The sequence below is a fragment of the Hyperolius riggenbachi genome, chromosome 9 (assembly GCF_040937935.1).
Source record: "Hyperolius riggenbachi isolate aHypRig1 chromosome 9, aHypRig1.pri, whole genome shotgun sequence".
Taxonomy (NCBI): Eukaryota; Metazoa; Chordata; class Amphibia; order Anura; family Hyperoliidae; genus Hyperolius; species Hyperolius riggenbachi.
Genome location: NC_090654.1, coordinates 266232186 through 266242204, shown reverse-complemented (window position 1 = coordinate 266242204; position 10019 = coordinate 266232186). Strand labels below are relative to the sequence as shown.

The following is a 10019-nucleotide window of genomic DNA, read 5'->3' as shown; positions in this document are numbered from 1 at the left end:
AGAGGAGTAGGAAGCAGCGTGAGGAGAAATAAGGGGTAGGATGGGGCAGAGATGTGTGAGATATGGAGGTAAGAGAGGAGTAGAGGAGCAGTGTGAGGAGATATAAGGTGTAGGAGGGATCTGTGAGGTGTGATATGGAGGTAGGAGAGGAGTAGGGAAGCAGTGTGAGGAGAAATAAGGGGTAGGAAGGGGCAGTGGGGTGTGGTATGGAGGTAAGAGAGGAGTAGAGGGGCAGTGTGAGGAAATATAGGGGTAGGAGGAGGCAGTGGGGTGTGGTATGGAGGTAAGAGAGAAGTAGAGGAGCAGTGTGAGGAAATATAAGGGGTAGGAGGAGGCAGTGTGGAGGTCAGAGAGGAGTAGCGAGCAGTGTGCTGTTGATATAAGCGGTAGGAGGAGGCAGTTAGGCGTGATATAGATGTAAGAGAGGAGGAGGGGGGCAGTGTATTCTCTCTGTGTCCTGTCAGTGGTGTTACTGCGAAGTGTAATTCCCATTGTCTCCCCCTGCAGGACTCCTTGGCTGTGACGGTCGGTTCTGCTGCGTGGAAAGGGAAATGTGGAGGAGAAGATGCTATGAACCACCTGTCATCCATCACCTGGCGCACTCATGTTTTACGTTATTGGTGGGTATTCCGCAGTGTGTTGGGGCAGGGTCAGTGGACCAATGTGACATGTGGTTGTCCCTCTGGTTGGGGGGATGTGATGAGCTGTAAATCTCCCCGATGTGTTTCACAGTTGATTGTGGCGTCCTCCATATCGCCTGACTCATTATCTTGTCTCTTGGCAGGCAGCGTCACGGGCTTGATGTGCGTGTTCCTTCTTACCATTAAGTTCCTGTTTGAGCTCAGTTCCCGAGTCCTCACTTTCTGGCACCATGAGGGGCGTGAGCGTGGCACAGACGGTACCATCTACAACTATGTATGCGGGCGATTCCTGGAGCCGCGCTCCTGCCAGGTGTCCTGGGACTGGGACGACCCCTGTGAGGTGGGGCACCCAATGACCTTCCGAGTTCATGTGAGTATAATGATGCCAGGTCTGTGTGGGAGGAGCCTCTGTATTGCTCCGTTCCTGTTATTACTGTTTCCTCTCTGCAGTACTTCTACAGGAATGGTGACCCTTGCCCAGTGACTGGACCTCTGTCCCTGCATGTCTACATCACGCACACAGAGCTGTCCCTGGAAGTGCCCGTCACTCTGGAGGTTCTGCAGGACCCCCTGAAAAATGTACTGAAAGCTGCCTTCACCGTCAGAAAGTCTGGGAAATACCAAATCTCTATCAAACTAGGGGGACTCAATGTGGCCAACAGTCCATACTACAAGGACTTCCATTCAGGCAAGAGTCCATGAAATCTGTGTATAATCTGTTATGTGATAAATAGTTAGTGTGGGTATCTCGGAGGAGGTGAGGTGGATTGATGCACGGAGAGGCAGTTGCCTTCATGTCTCTGCGTTCCTCTTGTAGGTGTTGTAGATCCAAGTAAGACGCAGATAGTTGGCCACTTCTCCACGTTGGTTCTGACATGTGGGGAGCAACAGACCCTGCACATCGCTCCTCTGGATCAGTACAGGAACCCGGCAGGGGACTGTGAGAAGGAGCTGGAGAGGTACACACTATCGCTCAGTGAGGTAAGCCCTGTGGGACGCATACATGCTGAGGGTGGCGTGATAGACACTGAGGGTTGTGGCGTTTCCTGCGGAACCTCATTCTCTTTCCTCTCCTCAGCTTGGCGTGGTGGGAATGGCGGATGAATGCTGCCAAACTTCGGTGTGTAGCGGAGAACAAAACCGGGTCCTCCTGCGGCTTACTCTGCTCCAGACTGGGTGTTTCCAGGCCACCCTCCGCTACCAGTCTCATCCAATCAGCAACGGGCACTTCAATATCATCGTCCTGAGCGGTGAGGGGACGCTGTGCTGCTCTGGCAGCTGTATGTGTGAATAGTGGGAGGGGCCTCCAGGTTGTAGAGAAAGATATAGAAGCTGCTGTTGCTGAATCCATGCTGTAGTCATGTAGCATTTCTGCATAGATGGTTTATTTTCTTGTCCCAGTGCTTTAGTTACTGACTTGGAACAAGCTTGCAGCCAGAGGAGTCCCACCTGGAACAAGTGTACAATAATGTTTTATATTTATGAGTATTTCACAGGTTTTTATTAATTGATTATAGCAAATGTGTAGTGACAAAAATACCTATGGAGAGGGAAGGCTCTGGATCCTATAGAGCACATGTGTCGAACTCCAGGCCTGGAGGGCCAGATCCATGCCAGTGTTTGGGTCGGACTGAGAAAGAGAGGAATGTGTTCTACCTGATGGACCGCGCCTTTCCTGATTCAGACCCATCAATTCATTTGAACTGTGTCAAATGTGTGAGGACCTCGGCTTCGAAGGACCGGTTTGACATCCCTGCTATAGAGCCTTCCTGGTCCATTCTATACTAGTTCTAGTGATGTCCTCTGTTTAATCTGCCCCCCTCTGTGAGCCCTCTGAAGCACTATTGTTCCTGAGTGCTTCTAAAGACAGGTGACTGTACTGTACATGATTGGGTTGGGTAAAGCTTGCTATTCAATTAGCACTTCAATATTGCAATTGCTAATATGATCAGTTATTTTACAACTGACTAAAAACCAGCATTGTGGATCTATCAATTAATTTTAGTCCTTCATATCAATCATAATATTAATTGGAAAAAAAGTGATAAATAGTGTTTAGTCAAGTTCACACAAGTTTTGGCCCTCTCCTGGACCATTTTCCAGATCAGTCAGAAGTGAACAAGCAGACCTATATAGTGGGCATATGCTTTTACTGTGAATACTGCATTTATCTTTAGCCACTTCAGCCCACAGGGTTGTTCATTTTTAGCATCTGAGCAACTTTCACCTCCCATTCATTTGCCAATAACTTTATCACTACTTATCACAATGAATTGATCTATATCTTGTTTTTTCCGCCACCAGTTAGGCTTTCTTTGGGTGGTACATTTTGCTATGAATTATTTTATTCTAAATCCAATTTTAACAGGAATAATAAGAAAGAAATGAAAACAAATTCATTATTTCTCAGTCTTTGGCCATTATAGTTTGAAATTAATACATGCTACCGTAACTAAAACCCATGTGTTTTTTTGTTTGTTTGTTTTTTTGAACTGTACATTTTTATTGATTATAGAAAAAAGCATTACAATGCATTGTATACATTGACATATAATCTGTTAATAACGATTGTATTTAACAAATGTGTAGTAAAGTTGAGTAAGAGAGTATAACTGAGAAAACATCAAGAACTTTTTGAATAACATAAGTATGAAGGCAATCTGAAATAAAGGATAACGGACTCCGGCACTCCAATGCAGAGGTAGTTTATTCAAGCACGGTAGATAAGAACAACAGGTTACAGAATGCCTGTGTCGTAAGTATGAAGGCGTTAGTCCTGTACCAGAAGATCAGTTCCATTGCCAGCCAGGCGTACCCAATAGGGCTGGCTGGGTGGAGCCGATACTTCCAGTTGGGAGCTGTGATTGGAGCAGGGGCTAGGAGCCGACCAATCACTTTGCATGAAGCCTGTTTTGGTTGGCTGGACCAATATAACATCAGGGAAGGTATCTTATAAGAGTATGCATATAAACTAATTGCAGGCTGGGTGATGTTTGCGTTATTCAAGTTAGAAAAGGTCTTAGGTGGTAAACCTTAGTTACTGTGATTTCAAGTAATATGAACATTTGCTTGAAAAAGAAGAACTTGTTAGTAAAGGGGGAGAAACTGGAAACAAAATATAACACAACAAGTCATATTATACAGACAAGAGGGTAACTGACTTTGCTCTTTTTGTTGAAGGACTTAAAGGGGAACTGAAGAAAGAGGTATATGGAGACTGCCATATTTATTTCCTTTTAATCAATACCAGTTGCCTGGCAGCCCTGCTGGTCTATTTCTCTGCAGTAGTATCTGAATAACACCAGAAACAAGCATGCAGCTAGTCTTGTCAGATCTGACTTTAATGTCAGAAACACCTGATCTGTTGCATGCTTGTTCAGGGGCTATGGCTAATAGTATTAGAGACAGAGGATCAGCAGGGCTGCCAGGCAACTGGTTACATAGTTATTTTGGTTGAAAAAAGACATACGTCCATCGAGTTCAACCAGTACAAAGTACAACTCCAGCCTGCTTCCTCACATATCCCTGTTGATCCAGAGGAAGGCGAAAAAAAACCCCACAAGACATGGTCCAATTAGCCCCAAAAGGGAAAAATTCCTTCCCGACTCCAGATGGCAATCAGATAAAATCCCTGGATCAACATCATTAGGCATAACCTAGTAATTGTAGCCATGGATGTCTTTCAACGCAAGGAAAGCATCTAAGCCCCCTTTAAATGCAGGTATAGAGTTTGCCATAACGACTTCCTGTGGCAATGCATTCCACATCTTAATCACTCTTACTGTAAAGAACCCTTTCCTAAATAAATGGCTAAAACGTTTTTCCTCCATGCGCAGATTATGTCCTCTAGTCCTTTGAGAAGGCCTAGGGACAAAAAGCTCATCCGCCAAGCTATTATATTGCCCTCTGATGTATTTATACATGTTAAATAGATCTCCTCTAAGGCGTCTTTTCTCTAGACTAAATAAACCCAGTTTATCTAACCTTTCTTGGTAAGCGAGACCTTTCATCCCACGTATCAATTTTGTAGCTCATCTCTGCACCTGCTCTAAAACTGCAATATTTTTTTTGTAATGTGGTGCCCAGAACTGAATTCCATATTCCAGATGTGGCCTTACTAGAGAGTTAAACAGGGGCAATATTATGCTAGCATCTCGAGTTTTTATTTCCCTATTAATGCATCCCAAAATTTTGTTTGCTTTAGCTGCAGCGGCTTGGCATTGAGTACGATTATTTAACTTGTTGTCAATGAGTACTCCTAAGTCCTTCTCCAAGTTTGATGTCCCCAACTGTATCCCATTTATTTTGTATGGTGCCAGACCATTGGTACGACCAAAATGCATGACTTTACATTTGCTAACATTGAATTTCATCTGCCATGTATGGCAGATTGATTAAAATTGTATGGTATTGATTAAAAGGAAATAAACATGGCAGCCTCCATATACCTTTCTCTTCAGTTCCCCTTTATACAGTTGAGGGTAAAACCCATGCATTTTATTTGCCCATTTGTCATTTATTACACCATTTAAATTATGTCCCTATCACAATGAATGGCGCCGATATTTTATTTGGAAATTTAGGTGCATTTTTTTCAATATGCGTCCATCACTATTTACAGGCCTATAGTTTAAAAAAATATATTAATATACTCCTTTGACATGCATATTTAACCACTTTACCCCCGCGCGTACGTATTTCTCCGTCCCTTTTTCCATCCTTTAACCCCCAGGGACGGAGAAATACGTACTTTCCGCGCCCCCCCGCCGCTGCCCGCGCTCCCGCTCGTAAACACGCCGCCCGCCGCTAGTAAACACGCCGCCGCCCGCTCGCCCGGAGATCAATGAACGGGAAAATCCATTCCCGTTCGTTGATCTCAGCCCCGCAATGATCAGCTGCCGCTCGGCTGAGCAGCGCGACCATTGTGGGAAAAAAAAAAGTTCTCAGCCTCTTTCTACTTCCTGCAAGCGTCCTTCTGGACGCTTGCAGGTCGCATAAACAAAATGTTACTGTGGCCATCTTGTGGCCAAATAGTAAAACTACATCCAAAGCATTTTTCACATAGAAATAAATTAGTTTAACACACAAAATTAACCCTTTACCTCCCACACTGCCCAAATTTTTTTTTCTTGTAATTTAAAAAAAAAAAATTACGATTAAAAAAAAAAATACATAAATAGTTACCTTAGGGACTGAACTTTTTAAATATTTATGTCAAGAGGGTATAACACTGTTACTTTATAAACTATGGGCTTGTAATTAGGGATGGACGCAAAACTGAAAAAAATGCACCTTTATTTCCAATTAAAATATTGGCGCCAAACATTGTGATAGGGACATAATTTAAATGGTTTTATAACCAGGACAAAAGGGCAAATACATTTCATGGGTTTTGATTACAGTAGCATGCATTATTTAAAAACTATAAAGGCCAAAAACTGAAAAACAATAATTTTTTTCCCACGTTTTTTTCCTATTTTCCCATTAAAACACATTTAGAATAAAATAATTCTTGGCATAATGTCCCACCTAAAGAAAGCCTAATTGGTGGCGAAAAAAACAAGATATAGTTCATTTCATTGCGATAAGTAATAATAAAGTTATAGACGAATGAATGGAAGGAGCGCTGAAAGGTGAAAATTGCTCTGGTGGTCAGGGGGTAAAACCCCTCAGTTGAGAAGTGGTTAAAAAGTTCAGACTTTTACGTAACTTTTTTTATTTATTTTTTATTTTTTTTATTGGAATTTGTAATCAAAAAAATTTTTTGTTTTTTTATTGTACATTTTTCAATTTTATTTTTTTTAAAAATAAATAAAAAAAAATTTATTTGGGTACTTTTTGGTGTGGGAGGTAAACAGCTAATTTTAAATGTAAAATAATAAAAATAATAATAATAAAAAAAATGAATGTGGGTGTAGTTTTACTATTTGGCCACAAGATGGCCACAGTCAAAAAGTCTTGGGAGCGATCGATTTTGCTTCCAGGAACAAGAATGATGACGGGAAGCTTTTTTTTTTTTTTCTTTACTCAGAAAGACCGAAGCCTCTGATAAGAGGCTGTCGTTTTTCTGCGAGGGACTTTGATCAATGAATGGGTTCTATAATCCCATTCATTGATCGCTGGGCTAGTGGCGGGAGCGCGCACGGCCAGCGGAGTGCGTGCAGCTTATCTGGACGAGAATGTTTCGTCCAGGTAGAATTAAGTGGTTAAAGAGGAACGGTCGTGAAAATCTTAAAACAAGAAGTAAATTTCTCCTACAGTAAAATGAGCCATACATTACTTTTCTCCTATGTTGCTGTCACTTACAGTAAGTAGTAGAAATCTGACATTACTGACAGATTTTGGACTAGCCCATCTTCTCATAGGGGGGGTTCTCGGGGTTTTCTTTATTTTTAAAAGCACTTAGTGTATGGCAAGTGCTCCGTCCAACTGGCAAAATAGTGTGCAGCGAGCAGGGAGGCTGGCCAGCATCTTTGTATTAATAATTTCAGGGAAAGTCTCTATAAAGAATAAAGACCATGCTGAGAACCCCCTATGGAGAGATGGAGTAGCCCAAAATCTGTCGGTAATGTCAGGATTCTACTACCTACTGTAAGTGACAGCAACAAAGGAGAAAAGTAATTTATGGCACATTTTACTCTGGGAGAAATCAAATGTACTTCTTATTTGTATGTGCTTTACATTTAAGGACCACATGGCTGATGCATTGGTCATTTGAGGCCACATGATTGCTGCCTTTGTCATTTGGGAGCTCATGATTTCTGCCTTCATAATTTTAAGGTCACATAATTGCTGTCTTTGTCACTTGAGGCCACATGATTGCTGTCTTTGTCATTTGAGGCCACTTGGTTGCTGCATTTGTCATTTGAGGCTATATGACACTAATTACAAATGCCAAGTTATCTAATTTACATGGAAATGAAATTGGAAGCATAACACGTTTTTCATTGAAATAAAAAAAGTTTAACGTTTTGTGTAATATCTGATGACTACATAGACTTTGCATACTGTAATAGATAATTGCTGGGGATATTTATTCCATGTCACGTGCCCCCCCCCCCCCATTTAGCCATTGTGCCTCCTTCAAGCCCCCAAGAATCCCAAAGCAGGTAATTTTGGCGCGTGCGCTAACTCCTTATATTACACAAGGAGCAGGAGTAATTAGGGGCTCCAGCATTGGCCAGACCCCGTATTACTTCTTACTCCTGAGTTGCTACAACTCCGAGGGAAAATAGTAATTAAAGTGAACCTCTAGACTAAAAATGTACTCGGCAGCATTAAGAAGGCTTGGTGTTTCTTTAACAGTTTCACAGCATCAGAACTTTGTTTTTCTTATCCAAGTCTCATTTTTAGCTGCACAAAAGAAAACTGCCAGGGCATTTTTCCCCTGATGCTGTGCAAAGCATGATGGGATTTCTGATGTTGTTCTCCTTCTGCTGATTTGGCACAATTTTTTTTTCATTTGAGATTTTAAGCCTAGCGCGCGCAGCTGGTAGGGGTGATCAGGACACAGGACAGTTGGTACTATATCTCATGCTCCCTGTCAACCCCTTTCAACCAAAAAGATGGCTGCCCCCATGAAACACCAAACATGTGCCTGTTCTTGTAAAACAGGGTGGGTAAGAGATTATATTACCTATCTATTTTAAGTAACATAACCAATGTAACTTAATCACAGTATGTTTGTTTAGGCTGAAGTTCCTCTTTAACGCCCACCTGTAATTTATGTGGCCACAGGGTGAACCATCATTCAGCTTACCCTGCGCCAAAATGACGGGCGATGTACATCCATGTATGCCAGAAGTCTAAACTAGAGCCGCCACTGCCCACTGGTGGTATTTTCGCTAACTTCCTGATGTCACCGGAGGAAGCGAATAAGGCCACAGTGAGCAATGGAAACCTACCAGCTTGACATAAGACCTTTTGTTGGCTTCATCCTGCAGATGAGGAGAAGGGAGCTGTGGAGGACAACGTGTCACGCTCTGGAGTCGGAGTCTTCTTTGAGGGCTATCTTTACCCCCCCTCCAGCCCAGCCAACATTTCTGCACTACATGTACCATCATCCCCCAACCAGAGGGAGGACAGCACCGGACCCTTCACCAGCAACTCCCTGGAGAGGATGAGGAAGCCAAAGAAAGTCTATTTCTATATCTCCCCCAAGGTGAGTCTTTTTCTTTCTGTTTCTGCGATGTGTGGGTGGAGACAGGACCTCCTGTGCACTGTATGGGTGGAGCCACCTCTATCTATAAACTCAGTGTAGGTGGGAACCAAACGGATCTCAGGTGCCTATTGTGACAATCCCGTCTACAAGACGTTAAAAGACCGGTTGCTGGATCGTCAGAAGACGGTAGTAATGTGACAGAGCGTGCCAATCCCGTCTAATCTACTCCCTTTAGCATTAGCAGGAAGTACTGTGAGCAGACTGACAATAAAGCTTGGTCGCCACGCTGTCGACAATATGTAATGTGACAATCGCTCACCAATCCAGTATTACTAGGCCACTGTTGCCATGCAGATCTCGTGCACTAGAGACTTCTGGAGGCAAATTCACTGTGTGCGTGGTAAATGGTTAAGATTGGTTGGAGGTGCCCATACATGTACAATCGCTAAAATAAAAATAATCAATTTTGCGCTGGAAATCGGGTAATTTCACTGCCACCACTCTCTCTCTTGTTCAGGGAGGAAAAAACTCCCGCTAACTACTCCTAAAAGGAAGAAAACGGTTATTTACAACTTAGCTAGCAAATCAACAATTTATAAGAAAATAATGAAACAATGCGGTAGTATGACTGACTCTCCAGAGGGCAGATTCTTTGTAGCAACAACCAGATGACCAGAACAGGCACAAGACTGAAGATAAAATCGTTAGTTTTATTCTAAAACTACATACACACAGCATACTTTAGCCCACAGATAAATATACCTGTCCGGCAGAACAGATTGGTTTGATAGAAAGAGAGTAGATATGAAAGAGAAACAGAATGCCTTAAAATTCAGTTCAAATACCGTTATTGGTAGTCTATGCGGCAATCGCAAGTCTTTAGAGAAAGTCCAAGATGGCCGATTGCCATAGAGGCCAAGGGGCCCTTTTGGATGAATTAATCCAAGGGATTTTTGCCAGTGTCCAGCTGGCTGTCAGATGTTATTAGACAAAAATTCCAGATGAAGGACTTTGGACCCTTGTGTCATTGGAGTTTTAATCCTCATTGTAGATGGGGGGGGGGTCATGACACGTAAAAGTCTAGCCTTGTGCAATTTGAATAAGGCAGTGCCCCGTTAGACAGGGAGAGATTTTGGCCCAACTCCTGTTTTGCCCGTTTTCTCCGTGCCCATAGGTCACATCAAGAACCAGAATGCATATTCATAATCGGCATAATT

General features: G+C 42.8%; 1 protein-coding gene across 8 annotated transcripts in view; it reads left to right on the top strand.

Annotated features, from left to right (window-relative positions):
* The window catches only part of AREL1 (apoptosis resistant E3 ubiquitin protein ligase 1), a 30524-nt gene that overhangs the window by 1178 nt on the left and 19327 nt on the right, over nt 1-10019 (top strand). For all 8 annotated transcript variants that reach the window (XR_011024164.1, XR_011024162.1, XR_011024160.1 and 5 more), the window contains exons 2-7: nt 508-620; nt 785-1011; nt 1092-1329; nt 1459-1622; nt 1720-1891; nt 8585-8802. Coding sequence is in view for 2 of the 8 variants with exons in the window: in XM_068254531.1 (XP_068110632.1) it covers nt 605-620; nt 785-1011; nt 1092-1329; nt 1459-1622; nt 1720-1891; nt 8585-8802 (1035 nt within the window). In the remaining 6 variants the exon portion in view is untranslated. The remainder of the gene's footprint in view (nt 1-507; nt 621-784; nt 1012-1091; nt 1330-1458; nt 1623-1719; nt 1892-8584; nt 8803-10019) is intronic.